This window comes from Portunus trituberculatus, chromosome 45, assembly GCF_017591435.1.
Source record: "Portunus trituberculatus isolate SZX2019 chromosome 45, ASM1759143v1, whole genome shotgun sequence".
Lineage (NCBI taxonomy): Eukaryota > Metazoa > Arthropoda > Malacostraca > Decapoda > Portunidae > Portunus > Portunus trituberculatus.
In genome coordinates, this window is record NC_059299.1 from 3,174,980 (window position 1) to 3,191,975 (window position 16,996).

At 36.1% G+C, this 16,996-nt stretch overlaps 1 protein-coding gene and 1 long non-coding RNA gene across 4 annotated transcripts in view; both read right to left on the reverse strand.

The window, feature by feature from the left end:
* Positions 1-233: 233 nt before the first annotated feature.
* LOC123519377 lies at positions 234-821 on the reverse strand. Its single transcript, XR_006679000.1, has 2 exons — positions 738-821; positions 234-564 (listed from the first exon to the last, which is right to left on the reverse strand). It is a non-coding gene; the product is annotated as an uncharacterized LOC123519377 (long non-coding RNA).
* A 7,360-nt stretch (positions 822-8,181) lies between these two features.
* The window catches only part of LOC123519516 (diacylglycerol kinase eta-like), a 62,874-nt gene continuing 54,059 nt past the window's right edge, over positions 8,182-16,996 (reverse strand). For 2 of the 3 annotated variants that reach the window (XM_045280872.1, XM_045280874.1), the window contains 12 exons: positions 14,022-14,228; positions 12,380-12,491; positions 12,082-12,250; positions 11,800-11,900; positions 11,380-11,576; positions 10,983-11,089; positions 10,761-10,880; positions 10,410-10,544; positions 10,150-10,239; positions 9,882-10,001; positions 9,298-9,503; positions 8,182-9,156 (listed from right to left, as the gene is read on the reverse strand). In XM_045280872.1, coding sequence (XP_045136807.1) covers positions 9,063-9,156; positions 9,298-9,503; positions 9,882-10,001; positions 10,150-10,239; positions 10,410-10,544; positions 10,761-10,880; positions 10,983-11,089; positions 11,380-11,576; positions 11,800-11,900; positions 12,082-12,250; positions 12,380-12,491; positions 14,022-14,228 — 1,658 coding nt within the window. In that variant the 3' untranslated portion in view covers positions 8,182-9,062. The remainder of the gene's footprint in view (positions 9,157-9,297; positions 9,504-9,881; positions 10,002-10,149; positions 10,240-10,409; positions 10,545-10,760; positions 10,881-10,982; positions 11,090-11,379; positions 11,577-11,799; positions 11,901-12,081; positions 12,251-12,379; positions 12,492-14,021; positions 14,229-16,996) is intronic. The other variant, XM_045280873.1, reaches the window with a different exon arrangement.

The window sequence follows — 16,996 nt, forward strand, 5'->3', positions numbered from 1 at the left end:
ATACATTTGGGCGGTGGAAGATGTAGGTAGCATTCATCTACCCATGGGTATAATCTCTATTTTTTCCCTTATTCCATCTTTCCATCTCTAAATTCTTCTACTGTCTTAACCCTCACACTATATAACATATAGAGAATAACCATTAGGACAATTAGATTCTTTCATAATTTAGCCTTGAGTTATTGAGGGCATACTTAACTATTGTCTTCCAATCCAATAACCACTCTCTCTCTCTCTCTCTCTCTCTCTCTCTCTCTCTCTCTCTCTCTCCCCTACGTCTTCATGTAAAGGATATTGCTAATCTTGCCATAATCCGTGCTGTTCTTAGTAATACTCCGTGTCGCCCACAACAACAAACACAGTCAAGTGATGTTAGCGCCTTTATCAATATATGTGAAGTAAACCTGCAATGTTACTCACTATAATTCCCATTGGTGACTGATTTCTTTCACAGTGAACTGGTCCAACGCCTCATCCAGCAAGTCTCTCCCACCTCCTTGACTGGCTGGGTGTCGTAGTTGGCTAAGGCGGCTCGTGTTTGAATCCTCGCCAAACCTAGTTGCCCTGTAGGAGATACAGCGTTCTCCTGTCAACCCTAGCGGTGCCATATGACCTAATCAGTTGCAGCGCCTAATGCAATAATTTCAATTTTTTCAAGCTAGCCCGCAAGGTGTGTCAGTGGCGGGGCAGTACGCAGCTTCTCTCGCTACTAGCCACTGTCAGCACCTCACTCTTACTGCTGGTCACTGGTGTGTGGAGTGGGTAAGCGTCTGAGTGCTTCTGGGGAACTTGAGATCAGCTGGGGTATGTCTGGCTGTAGGTTAAACTCCCCTAAGCCTTAAAGCTCCACCCACTTGACCCTCCCCTCCTGGTCCATGCCCCGTCCTTCCCCGTGACTTCAGAATGTGTGTGTGTGTGTGTGTGTGTGTGTGTGTGTGTGTGATCTTTGTTTTTATTTAATTTTCTCAGTTCACATAGCAAATATAGCATAGCAGTCTCCCTGATCTTCTTCCTCCTCCTCCTCCACAACAACCACCATCCTCCTCCTCCTCCTCCTCCACCCTCATCCTATATATATATATATATATATATATATATATATATATATATATATATATATATATATATATATATATATAGAGAGAGAGAGAGAGAGAGAGAGAGAGAGAGAGAGAGAGAGAGAGAGAGAGAGAGAGAGAGAGATTTAATATTTCATTTTCAGCATTGAAGTTTTACTATTGAAATCAATATGATATTCATATATTGATATTGTATAGTAAAGTTTACGAATGTCAATGACTTCAAAGTAGAGGTGGTGGTGGTGGTGGTAGCAGTGGTAGTGATGGAAGCGAGAGGATTAACAAAATATTTCACACCTTTTACGACTTTGAGTCTTCCGCCTCTTGACCTAAGGAAGAAGCTTATCAGGTCGTCACCTAATGGGATAAAATATCTCTCTCTCTCTCTCTCTCTCTCTCACATTATTGTCATTATTATTATGAATATTATTGTATGATTTTAGTGTTTTATGACATTGCTATTATTATCATATCTACAAAGAAAAGTGAGCAATGCTTATATGTTATTGGGACTGAACATAAATGGAAGTAGGAGATAGGTCTTCAAATTTGACACGTGTGAACCCGTTGTCTCATGAAACATCTACCACATCGGGCAATCAGAAATTAATTAAGGCAGGCAACATCTAGTTTAATTATTAGTAAACACGTAAAGAGTCTTCTTTCTGATTCTTTGTTAATCATCTGCCTCAGAACAAAAAAAAAAAAAATAAATAAATAAAAAAACAAATAAATAAAATGAATAAATAAATAAAATAAGGATAACAAAGTAAATTTTAACTTCCAAATAGCGTATACTCGCACCTTTTCTTCCCAGCACCACCACAGCCACCGCCCTACGTTATTAACCTAATACAAACAATGATATTTTCCGTTTACTAACCTTGATAATACTCTTTGGAAAATGGTTTTCTTTATTAACAGTCGGCCCCTAACTTATGAAGCAGTAGCTATTCTACATCAACAAATCGAAATTCAAATAAGTTCTGTAGAATAGGTAGGGAAAAACCTAAAGCCACAGTGTCAGGTTTGATTGTTGAACTCATTAAATATATTACACTATAGTTTTTTTTTTATGCAAGTTAGTAGTCCACCTCCCCCCACCTAATACATAAACGACTGAATGAATAAAGTAATAAAAAGAAAGTGTACGGAATAAAGCAACTTTATATACTGAATAAACATTTATTGAAGACTTGTATATGCATTAAAAAAGTTTTAACAGATGACTTATAAATTATTATACACGGTTGAGGAGATGGAAAAGTATAATATAGTGTGGCAACAAATGAGGTGAGTCAGCACCACTCCAGCAGCACAGAGACCTGCCATGAGAACAGCCGCTGACCTACACTACACTACACCACAATCCCATATAAACAATAAAGAACAATCATTCATACCAACATACCAGTGGTGCTCATCACTCGCCACTCTTCACTCGCACAACAGCCTTGCAGCAGCGACGAAACAAATGGCACTGCTACTCACTTCCTTTCCGTACGTTGGGCTCTACCGTAAGGGGATCTTTGGCCATGATTACCTGCTCAACTATTAAATGAAAAGAACACCACACATACATGTGTTTGGATTCCTTAAATGAATGGATCACTGTTTGAAAAGAAAATAAACATTCTTGCATTTCTTTTCAAAAAATCATATTCTTTGGTGTACCACTCTACATATATAACATTTAAATTCACAAAAAAATAGGCTAATGGGTTGCCAGGGTGGTCTACATGAGTGTTGACAATAATGATATGCCATCTACAGAAGAACCACTTGTGATATTGCTATCTCATGCATGTGTGCCCTCTGACGGGTGAAAGGTGTCAATGATGATAATGATGATGATGATGATGATGATGATGATGATGATGATGATGATGATGATGATGATGATGGTGGTGGTGGTGGTGATGGTGGTGGTGATGATGATGATGGTGATGATGATGATGATGATGATGTGGTGATAATGGTGATGGTGGTGGTGGTGGTGATGATAATGATGATGATGATGATGATGATGATGATGATGATGATGATGATGATGGTGGTGGTGATGATCATGATGATGATGATGATGATGATGATGATGATGATGATGTGGTGATGATGATGACGATGATGATGATGATGATGGTGGTGGTGGTGGTAGTGATGGAGGAAAAGGAAAGAGATTATGATTTTGACAGTGAAGATACAATACATGCAATGAAGACATTATTAGAGTCCACGAAAAATATAAATAAAAAGTATTGGACATCAAGGAGAGGGGCAAGTCGGGGAAATGACATGATTATAAGTGACGTGATGAGAGAAGTCCATATTAAGTAATACAACACAAACTGGCTTGCTTTCCCCAACCCTACATGTGAGGTAGTGCATTCTCATACCCTGTTGGATCCTGCTATGGCCACTCTTCACCCTCTTCCCTCATAGCAGACACATTCACCTATAAACTCTACATGGAAGGAGAAAAAAAAAAAAAAAAAAAAAAATTATGAACATCACGCGTACACTTTCTCCTAATCGTTATTTAGATCCTTGAGCTCTTTACCAATCCTTATACTGCCTTGGCATACTGATTATTCAAACCACTGAAAAAATATTCTACATGTCCAATTTGCCTTGTCATTTCTGTATGCTGCCACAAATAATGCACACAATACAATATCCAAATCAAACAGGAAAAAAAAGTCAGTTAATGTGAGGAAGAACCATCAGACAGCTGGTTATATAGTGCATTGGAAACAGACTATGCAAACAGCAATGCACAGGAAATAGGAAATAACACTGTAAAGCATGACATAACATAGAAAGATAAGCTGTTGATAAGTACAAGGTGATCATATTAGATAAAGAATACTGATTCCTCACATCTATCTCATAACAAAGGAACTGAATACCTACTTAAAAAAAAAAAAAAAAAAAATACAACCAAATGAACAAGTAATGTTTCTGCTATGCTCTCTTGGTAACTGCATCATTCCTTTAAAGATCTACACAAAAGAAAAAAAAAAAGACTAGAAACTGAAACAAATCAATCAAGTCATCAGGATGACATACTAATGAGTACACAAACTTGAGACACAATCAGTCAGTCATACCACAAGTCATGCAGTTCATTACTGGTAAACAACTGACATACCATTTTCAGCATTTACAAAGCTATTGACGATGTGATGAAGATACAGTTAAGGTTACAGTATGCTGTCTGCTTCCCAGTGACTGCAAGTAATTGCAAGATTGGCAACCATTTATGAAAGTACACTTATTAGTGGTTTACTTCCTCCAGTAACAAATAACTTGAAAATAATCTTTGAAAACCTTCACAGCTTACAATACGTAATCTGATAAAAAGTATTTATTCTTCGTAGAGCAAAAACTAGTTAGATGACATGACATACAAACATGAAAGAGAAGGGCACATTATCTATCTTTGTATAAAGGGAGGCAATGACAGAGAAGTTACGAAGACCAAGTGATGCTCGTGAAACCCATATTTGTATCTCAACAATGCATCACAATGTGGTTTCACATATGCTGCATGTTATCCTTCAATATAACTCTGATTGTAATTTTGGTCAGGTGAAGCAGAAGCTGTAAATCAAATCACTATGAATATAGCATGTAACCCAACTCACTATAGACTGCCTTTTGTGCTATTACAGCTCAGCAGACTGCACACACAGGTCTTGGTACATGAATATAGCACCAGCATCTTCAAAAGAAATTATAAAACATCTCTTCTCTATGTCTCCACCTCAAGACCTTAAGATAAGCAAAGTTACACATCCTGAACAATATATCAAGTGCACAATATTTTTCAGATTCCATGCTGCCTCATATCTGACACTACTTTTTTTTGTACTTTTATGAAACATCAACTGCTATTCCTTTCCACTTCATCTTCATGGAATCTATTTAATTTCAGAAACATCCACAACATTATGAGGAGTGAAGTTTCTAATACTCATTTGTTTAATATACACAGCACTCTCTACAACATATCATTCCACAATTTTTCCTTTGCATAACAGTTTGTGTTGAGGCAAACATTCACTCTGGAAGTTAAAAGGCTTTCTCTTTATATACAAATGGAAAAAAAAAAAAGTAAACTGCAGGCATAAGAAAACTTTATGATCTACTTTCACTTTTGTAAAATCCCCATCACTCTATAGATGTTCATGATACTGTACCACAAAGTGTACTATGTACAATGCATAAGACTTTTCATTACCGAGTTGAAATTCCCCCAAAAATGTCTTTGTTTGTCATTACATACAATTGTTTGTGATGAAGCAAATCAATGCATGCATTACTGTGACAGAGGTATACATAAATGTAGGTATGTATATTCAGTAAAGATGAATGCAAAACAAGAAATGTATAAACTTTCATTGTCAACATCTAAATACATTCATGATGACAGTATTGCTAATCAAAGTGACTCAAAACCATAGCCATGACTTATTAGTTGGTAATTATGACTCTTATCATATAACAGTAGCTCTTAGAGGTGTTTCATGATACTTCTAGTAACCTTAACTTGCACTATTTAGTAACAGTAATCCCATCAAAAGGAATAACTGAAGCATAATGTACATCAGCAATTAATTGCTGGAAATAATAGCTTCTCAAGACGTAACAAGTGATGTGATATTATGTTGATTTAAAATAATTTTGGCACCAGTCACTTAAAAAAAAAAAATAGTATAGAAGAAAGAAAATACAATAATTTAATGGTGTACAACATCTTACTTGTAATGAATATTCTTTGAGTTTCACTATGCTACAATACAAGGTAAACATGCGAAAGCTTGAGATCTTTTGACAAAGATGCCAAGCTTTGGTAATTTCAGAATTTATAGTTAAAGTTCTCTATGCACATATAATATTGCTATTATGTTAGGAGCTCCTTTACACTGTACCTTAAAAACAATAAGCTAAGGAGGTGAAGTAATGTTCCCCTAAAGTAGACATGAGCATCACAAACCACACCAAAAAAGGTACAGGACTGTGTTTCTTGCCATTCATTATGGGAGGCACTGTTGAGGCTGGTCCAGGGGAGATGTCTCAGCCAGGACACTTCTCCAGTAAATCTGGACCAGGCTAGGCTGGGCTAGGCTGCAGCACATAGCCACACTTCATTATTTTTTCATTTTTTTCCACTTTTACAGATGACTTTCTCAAAATAACAATTAAGTACCAGAAAGTAAAGCTTAAATTTTTCTTATGTATACTTACGTAGATTACAATTGCTGTGTTTCATAAAGAAATTGGTTTTGAATGTATATAACACCTAAAAATCCATAAACACTCTTATACACGATGTTCTTGCTTTCTGTAAACATTTCATAAATTCATGCGCATAAATAAAGCAGAATAAAAAAACAGGTTTGCTAATTATCTAGATGTAGCCTTTCCTTTTAGAGAGTTACTTGGCAGTCTGAATGGTAATATGTTCTTTCTATCTCATGACAGATGTGCATGCATTTCACCACAGCCTCTAGTCACAGCCCAGCCACTGCACTCAACTCACCTCTCAGGAACTTGGTAGTGTTCAAAAGAAGAAAATGTCACATACTAACACACAAACTGACACCAAAAAGATGTCTTATTTATAAGGAAGAGACTAGTAAAGCCAAAAATACGAGGTTAGCACCACCAGGGGAGTGAGTGCCCACAGGAAGTGCAATGACTCCCAAAACAAATGCCATCTAAGGTCAACAGCATAGAAAGACACGACAATACAAACACATATCAATGTTAGAAAGATAACACCATCAACAGGATTTAGGCACGTTTCATAAATGGTAAATGTGAAAATATTGTGAATAATATAAAATTTCTGCTAAATACAATGATTACAAATATAAAACTAGACTGAAAATGTGTGCAGATGGCTCACCAAAAAAAATATATACATGCACGTGTGAAATTTAAAAAAAAATAATTTGAAGACATATTATCATGTATTACTATGTAGTATGATGAAAAAGAATATAATACAAATAACACCTATAATACTGTGATACCTTAAAATATCCTGGTTAGAGATGGAATGATTCATTATACACACTGGAGATTCCAACAGCATGGGGACCTGGTTCAGAGAGGGAGGGCCCCACCACCAGTACTAGTCTATCTACACCACACAAAAAGTGGTATTATTTTTTCTGTTTTAAAAATAGCCACTGAAGATGTGGAATCTTACTTTTTTCAAATGATGATGATGATGAAGAGAATGATATGATGAGTGAGGCAATATTCCTTCCTAACCATAATCTGCCGACAATGCGGTGGTCGTGGCACAACCCTGCCTGGCCCAGTGCCCCCAGACAGCTGAAGGATATAGCTGCCTTAACGAGTGTGATGACTGTCTTTGTAAACTATGCAGTGAGTTGAGGAGAGCTGGTAAAGATCCAGCAACAACAAACAGCAATGTAAGACAAAGCAATTGTCATGAGGCAATGCACAATGTATCACATGGCAGAGTAACATGAAGTACAATCTGGAATACAACAACAGCTCTAATGAACTGTACAAGTGCATTGCATTGTGTTTTTCTAAATTATTAAATAAAATGTGAATGTCAAACATGTAGCTATAGTAAGCATGTGGTAAATAATCTACCAAAATCATTATTCCATTGTGTGTACTTTTAGGTACAATATTAAATTTGAACAGTTACAAATACTGAATAAGCATATAGATCACTACTAAGCATCAAGATGAGCACGGCTCTTATCTAACCAGCAAAACATAGACATGTAACAAGGCTGACAATGCTGCCCTCAGCCCCTCACCTCAGCAGACCATCCTTGGCAGTATCAGCTTCAAGATGCTACCATGATGAGCATAAAGAGCAGAAAACAAAGAATGTTACAACTACTATAAAGGCAATAGTATTATATCCTTGAACTTTTGATGGAATCTTTTTAAAGCTGCAACTCTGTCCATCATGAGGTAAAGATTTAGAAAATATGACAACCATATATATATATATATATATATATATATATATATATATATATATATATATATATATATATATATATATATATATATATATATATATATATATATATATACTGCCTAAGGAAGTTTACAGTTTTATAACCAACAGTAACATCAGTGATACAAATAGGTTTAGGAATATACATCATTACAAATGATACTATGTGATGTACTACAAAAGTACTACTAAAAATAATTATGGAAAATACACAATATTTTTGGATAACAAATCTTCTCAGAAAGTGTGTGGCACCAAAACAATGCAAGAAGATGTAACAGTCTACACCTTAGAACAGGCATACTTAAAATTCAATACAGAATTGATTCATTAACTTCATAAAAGAAATACACATCACATAAATATATGAAACTTAGGAACAAACAACAGCATTAATTTGCATAAATAGCTGCCATTTCACTATCCTAGAAGGTAACAGTAGTATTGTAGTATCAAAGAGTGACTAGCCTATATCTCTTATTGGAGCCTATGGCATATAAAATGGCCAAGCCTTACAAACAGTATTCAATTTAGCAAGAAGTTAGAAAAATCAACATCATCTTATGGAAGAGTAGAAACACCTTCACAATGCAAACTCAACCAACACCATGTGATTCAGTCAGCAATTATCTTCTCATAAAACAGCCTCCTCATCATATAATGTGTCTAAAATAAATACTTTAACCTATTTTGTAATAAATATGACAGAACAACATCCAATGTGCACTTGGATTATGTTCGTAATAAAATATAAGCAAAAAACCATACAAAATACTTTGTACTTGGAGAAATTTTGAAGGAAGTGTGTTCCTCATGATTGAATATCAAGTTATAGAAAGTCACAGATACAACATATTTCCATTAAAGCTTTCACATACTCAAATATGACTGACACTATATAACTAACAACCTTCCACTTTCAGACAGCAAAAATGAATTCCTTTAACACTTCAAGGTAAAACTTAACTATGGGACTTACTTTCCTTGATTTCACGAATTCCTTGCTGAATCCTCTTAATGTGACCAATCTTAGTTATTCCCAACTCTTTGAGGTCCCTGCAAGCATCAAGTGAGATATCAGTATCAGTCACTGCAACTCACACAGACACAAGCACCCAAGAGATAAAAAAAAAAACATAAATGTTGTACACATACTTATAAGGCCGCAATATATGAACAAAATCTGAATGTATGTACCTCCTCTCCAGATTGAGCAGCTCAGCACCTCGGATGTCATGACTGAGGAAAGACTCTTGGTACTCAGACAGCAGCAGTGTATCCAGCCACGCTGCCACCTCCTCTGTGCCCCACTCCCTCACCTCCCTCTCAAAGCCTCCTTTTCGCCCATCACGTTTTAGCTTCAGCTTAAATAGTCCTTTGGAATGGACTCTCTTTGGCTCTCCCTGAAGAAACAAGTAAATGGCCACCATTAATAACATAGTCAAAATACTCTGAAACACTACTATGGTTTATTCCCATGGAATATAATCAATTGGATTAATGATGTAATGGTGCCAAAACTCCTGTAAGATAACAATGTTAGACCTTCACACAAGGACAAAACTTTGCAAGTTTAAAAGAAATTCTTCTGACCAAGGAAAACCTTTCTGAAGAAAGGACCGTTCATTAGAAAAATTACTGGAATTGAGTCCAAATCTATCACTCCCATGCCTAAGAAACCATCCAATACCACCAAGGAATAACTTGTATGGTGAAATGCAAATAGCAAAGGATCTATTTTGAGTGTAGATGAAAACACTGTAAAACATTAGATTGTTCACCTCCTCTTCTGAGGCAAAGTGCATGAGGCTGTCCTTCTCATGCACAGACTTTGACTTCAAGACACTGTCAAGGGAAGACAGAGCAGTCTGCAGGTTGTCTGACAGAGTTTGATTCATTATCTGAAAGTCAAAGTTATGATAAACTGTAAAGAAAATATATTCAAAATGAATAAGTTGCTGAAGTAAATCAATGAAAATCCACTATTGGCCATTAGAAATAAAAAATAGATTCAAATAATAATAAGATAAAAAAAATTAATGAGCTAACATTGGGATCATCCTTTAGTGCATGAAGAATCTCTGCCTGAAGGTTTCGTATGTTATGCACCAACTGTGTCGCCAGCATTCTCAAGTTAGGCTGCAACAACACATAAATAAAGATTAAAACATCTACAGTTCAATGCACAACAGTCACATAAAAGAGATAACAATAATATCATAATTTATTAAATATAAAATAAAACAAATATTTGATTTCCTTTTACTATATACAGTATAATAAAATATACAGTGACTTTCAGAACTTACACTTTCAATAATTTTGCCATCCCGCCACACCTTATCCAAGCTGGCAGTGGCTGAAGTGGCTACTTCCCCAAAGGTTGCTTCAAGGCAGGGGTTGGCTGCTATTACCATTTTCACATGACTGATGACATCTGCAACCTGTAATTACAATAAACATTAATTATATGCTTCCAAAATGTTCTATTCCTGAACATTCACAGATCTGGTGAGTCACAGATTGGCACCAGAAGGGAAATGGATGCAGATTCCAATTTTGCACCCAGTGCTGAGTCATCAAAACCAATCCTTTAAAATAGAACAGCATAAGCACATGAATCTGCCAAATAAAGGGAACAAGTGAATAACTGATATTACCAATGTGGCTAATGTTGCCAAGACAGGCAGCTCTTCATCAGCAAGCAAAGTCAACTGTTTGGTGTGGCTCCCTAAGCTGCGCTGCTTCTCCTCCCAGGCCTTGAGTGATACTTCTAAATCCTGCAATATAATCCCCTATCACCATTTGTTAAACATCTATTCCTATTGATAAATCCATCTCAATACAGACAGGATAGACTGATATAGTCTGATGTTACTTACCCGATTCCTACATAACATCTGCACTCTGTTCTTGTGAACAATTCGAACTATTCCAGGAGGCTGCGTCCAGGCTTCTCCATCAACCTGGATAGGAACGCCATCTTCTCCTGCAAAGATGAAACATGATCATACTTCTTTAGCATTTAATATTCAATATAAACATATGTTGTAGGAAAACAATTACTGAAGCGAATCAAAATCCACACAAGCCTTCGTGATCATCTTGGTCTGGTCAATAACGGGACAGACACATGTTTCTGTGATTGTTCTGACAGAAAATCAGTCCCATTGCAAAAGTTTCTGATGCTTAATTTATCTGACTTTCAGATAAATTTCTAATTATTTCTATGATGGTCCAATTTACTTAATCATGAAAAAAATTAATACATCCACTTACCAGCTTCCCCTAGGATTGTGATTTTAATGCTGGAGCACTGAGCTATTCGATGATGTTGTAAATTAATAATGCGAGAAGCAGCCATCTGTGCAGAGCCAAAAACTGCTACAACTTCCAGGATTCGATCATCAAAACTAGGTGCCAAGAAACTGTCGTCTTCTTTTGTCCCTCCCCAGAAGTTCGTACCTCCCATAAAACTGCAAAGAATGGTGAGATAGCCCATAAGTGTTGTCTGTTATATTTTGAAGTCCCTCGGTAAAATAGAGAAGGATGTAATATCAATGTTCCATTCACTAAGGAAACAAAATGTGAACACTAACTACCTAAACTTGGAATTGGAGTTTGCAAGCATGAATTCCTAGACTTAGAAGGAGTTCCAAGAAACATCAATCAGGAGAAAGAATAGAAATAGCAGCTGACCTGGGAATATTGAGAACAACAATGCCTTGTAATGAGGGCAGAGGGATCCTTTCTCCATCACATTCAAGCTGTACTCGCTGGTCCAGATTTTTGTAAGTTTTCTGAAAAAAGTTTAATTGATTCTTTCAATGTATATAAATAACTTTAATATATAAAAGTACAACATTACACAGTTTTAAGGTAAATTTTTAGCATAAACACATAATCTTTGAATCTTAAAAAGCAAGCACATTCTATAAACTGTTGTCACATATATACTGCCAAGTTTTAATAGACACTTACACACAGCCACTCCTTGGATGCCAGGACTCCATACCACATGAAGTTCTTGGTTCTTGAACGGCACTTTTCTGGATGCTCTTCTCTTTTGTTGTGAAAATCCAATGTAATCTTGGCATCAATCCCAATTCCAAAATAGTTATTCATTATGCATCTCTCAGTGAAACCCTCTCTGAAAAAAATGTAAAGAAAACTGTAGAACACACACCACTAAAATTTGTTTACTATACCTTCCCCCTGTATCACAGCAAAGTGGTACCATTAACAACACAGCTCATCTGACAGTCAAGCATCCACTTACAGGGAGGAGTCATCCAGGTCCATCAGAGGAGAGGCGGCAGCACACAGTGTGTCAGCGTTGGCAAGAAGCACTTTCCTGATGAGGCCGCCAGTACTACCCCCAGCAGTTATGTCTGTGGGTTCAAGTGGTATTAGACTCCAAAACTCAAGTCAAGAACATGTTGAAGAAAAATACTCATTAAATATTCATAATAAATTATTGTACATTATACAAAAAGCAAATTCAAATTTGTCATTGTTTTTCTTTTTCTTAATAGCACAGAGAAATCAATATGTAAATATATCTGTATAAATATATATATATATATATATATATATATATATATATATATATATATATATATATATATATATATATATATATATATATATATATATATATATATATATATATATATATATATATATATATATATATATATATATATATATATATATATATATATATATATCAAATAGAACATTATACAAAATTTTTTTTATTTAAATGTGGTTACCTTCATGAAAATATCTGTCTTACAGTAGAACAAATCAAATCAAATTACCAAGTCCTTTCCTTTTCTTTCCCTCTTTTCCTCCACCTTCCCTCACAATCCTAACTGTTATACAATTGACTGTACAGAGTGTTCAAAAACATCACTTTCTTGGTGGCACAACTGCAGGAACAATGTACGCACTTTTGGTTCCATACATCACATTATGGAATTCTTCATCTTATAAACAAACCACATACTATAAACACTTACTTTGTTGTTCCATATCAAATGTTGGAACAAATGATAATGTGCTTCAGGAGCTATCACACTTGTTTCATTACTACCTTAATACATCAGACTATTTTCTCTTATACCTTTACCTATTTACCCTTCAGAGTGTAGCAAAAAGACACTTTTTATTTTCACTTAACTAGTGCACACACACACACACACACACACACACACACACACACACACACACACACACACACACACACACACAACTTCTAAACTCACACAAATGGTTAGCTACTTTGTAAAGAAAGGTTTTGCACCATGCATCCCTAAACTCTTGAATTGTTTATGAAAAAGCACACTGCATGCAATTATTTGCTTTACATATGGGCCTTGGACATGTAAACCCACCATCACACCAAACAATGTACATCAGTGTTGCAGTTCCTTAATTAACCAATCTTAACACGGAGGCAGCCAAGGATTTTCATCACCCCACACACCTCAAGGCATCCTTGGTACAATGTCACACTGCCAGGCCAACCTCACATTACAACATTGAACTGATGGCATCCCTGCAATCCAATACAGCTCCACACCACACTTAGCTCTCACTATTTATCTTGATGATTTTCAAGCCTACACCACAAAACCACAGGACCTTTTTCTTCATATAAAGCTAACATGTTACCTTGATTAATGACAATTTTACAGTAAAAGTAAAATTCCGTAACTGACCTGTGAAAATGTAGAGGGAATTTATGGCTGATAGTATTTACAGGGAAAGTAAACATATTTAAAATGCTTGAACTAAGCAACAAATATTCTATACAATACCTACTGGATTCCCATGCATAAAACCACTAAACGGTCCAGACATGGACATACTGTAAAGCAACTGAAAGGTGGCCACTACCTCTAGGGTCAACCTACTTGGCCACATGGGTAGTGAGACTAGTGGGTTGATGATAGGGAGGTGTTTGCGTGATGGGCGAGCAGCCGTAGAATCCCTAGCTACCCCTTTGCAGAAGGACCCCCGCCCCCCACGATCAGGACTCCTGTTCTTGTCCCGCCCAGCAGATATGGATATGCGGCCGGCTTGACTTTTCAGGGTTGAGCCTGAAGATATACGCCTTGATGCTGATGGAGAAGAGGCACCGTGAGGCTCCATGGTTGGTCAGGTGATGAAGCTTTTAAAGTATGATGACAAAAATGGTGAGTGCTCATATCATCATGTATATCCAGACCTCAAAGCAAGTTGTTCAAGTGTCAAACTGACAACAGATCCACCTTCAAAAGCCGATGAAGCTGCAACAGTAGGAGGTAGAAGGCAGTGGTATTAGTGATGAGTGCAGAGTGAGAAAGAGACACAACAAAGAGTGCAAAAAGGAAAGAGTGGAAGCAAGTGAGTGAAAGCCACAATGACAGCCATGCTCTAAGTCAGTCTCTCTTTGGCAAGCAATAAAAACATACAAAAGAATGCACACAGTGGACTGCAGTACCTTATCATTCACCATCACAATACATCATATCCTCAAACAAAACAAAACCAGAAAACAATCAATGCAAACAATACAAAACTCATGCACAAACGATAGCATATGTACATCAAAATTCTTCATTCAAACAGTACAGAAAAATCACACCTACTAACACACGACACCAAAAAAGGACATTCATCACAACCAACTAACACACAATCAACATTTATATCTCCTCTTGTTCTTCTAAAGTGGTACATCAACATACTTGTTCTTCTAAAGTAGCAGAACATTTTCTAATTCTCACATAATACAGCAAAGGGCAGTCATTAGCTACCACAGAACAGGCTGAGGTAACAGCCGTGTGTGTACAACATCCAGGGAGGGGAACAGAGGGCAGCCTTGAGTCCCTGGCTTGCTTGCCTTGCTTTGCCTCGCTTCTCAACTCTCAACACTCCCACAAAAACATCTGTCCCATAGCTGAATATCCTATCCATGGGACTTGACCTACACATGTACTATACATGCCAAAACAAGACCACATAAATGCAGTAGTAACTTAAATAAAGTACATTGTGTACATACTACAGCTACGTGGATATGCATTAAAAATTGCCATTTCCTTCCATTTTCTCTATGGAAATCTAAATACAAATACAGCATCAGAGCACAGGCATTACTTATATTTCTTTTTCTATAATCTGTAAAGCTTTCCTCACACCAGTCAAAAAACTGTCCTCTCATGGTAAGAATACTATGTGAACTTGAGAAGAAATGCTGTAGTGAGTCTGCTAAAGCAAAAGAATGGAAAAAATGGCCACTAAAAGTATCTATATTACTATGAATAATCTATGTTTGTTTAACTTAATTTTGAAATAAAGTGAACATTATCCAATGCAAAATTTAAGATTCAGTCTCTGTAAAGTTACTCAAGAGGAAGAGCAGGAATGGCCTCTTGGATTTTCTTCCAGGTTATGCCTTTCTTCCCTTGAAAGCATATTTCCTGTGAGATCTGTTCACTGAGCAGCACAGTCTCTATCTCTTGGGCTTATTTCAAGGCATCCACATGTTGGTGCCAGAGGATTCTAAGCATCAAAGGATATCAATAGAGTTCCTTCAGTCATAATGCCCCTACTTTTTAATTCAATTTTCACCATTCTATTTTGCCTAAGTAACATATGACTCATATTTTGATATCTTAATTTCTCCTTGCCACATGATACATACATTAGTGCAAAAAATTCATTGTCATGTGATATTTATAACTGCACTGATCCATATCAAAATGTTCCTTACAAAAAGGTATCATGATTATTGCAGTATCTTCCAGTTCATGTCCCTCCAACTTATCTATAGCTGTATGTAAAATATTGGATGGCAAAGTCTCAATACAACAAATATACATACATACACAAAAGAATATGCACAACATACTTCTATGGGACAAGTCATACATCACTAAATGGCTAGAAAAATAAAAATACACAGAAGACTACAAATGAGACATGAGGAACAGGTGTAAACCAACCTAAGAGACGAAACAATTGCTGGTGATCTATCACACATACACACACATTACACAGGTAACTTGACTCAGATGACAAGTAAACTCAAAACATAACTAGAAGTGAGGAATGAGGCCACTATCTTAATATCAGGTAAGCCAGTAAAAGTTATGGTTTAGAACACCTCAAACTTGATATCACAGTGCCACAGAAATAATCAAATTCTGAGGAAAAAAAAAAAAAAAAAAAAAAAAAAAAACAGCTATAAATAAAACATGTAAATAGGTACATGAACTACAATTTTCATTTTAGTACATAACTAATCACTAGTTTCTAATCAGATAAAAGCACACCAAATAATTCAATTCTTCAACTCATTTCTCATTTTTCTTTGTCATTGAAAAACAGTGAAGTAATCAAGACATATTTTGTGAGCATTGTAGGAGATATGCTCATGCTAATGGACTAAGGCAGAGATAAGACTTTATTTCAGTATTATAATAAAATCTTGGGAATGCAAAAAATAACAGCAATAATGGAGGCATATAGCAAAAGGAAGAAAGAAAAGGTATTGCAGGACAAAAAACCTGAATTTTAAGATGTCTCATAATTCAAAGATGTAGAAAAACTTAAAAGCTAGAAAAAAACAAAAAAAACACCAATGAAAAGCAAAGCAAGTGTTTATGTAGGACAGAACCAAGAGACTGTGCATATGTGAGCACAAGAATGAGGAAGACATGTACTGCATCACTCTCTAAGCAGTAAAGTGAATGTGATGCTTAACCAAGATAGAAAAACCGTGACTGTGTATCTGAAGACGCACATGTGCTGCTAAGGGAACCTAAAGGAAAGAAGAACATGCAATATAAGAGGGGCAGTGTTTATGAAGAACAATGCATCAATGAAAAAAGAAAGGAGATAA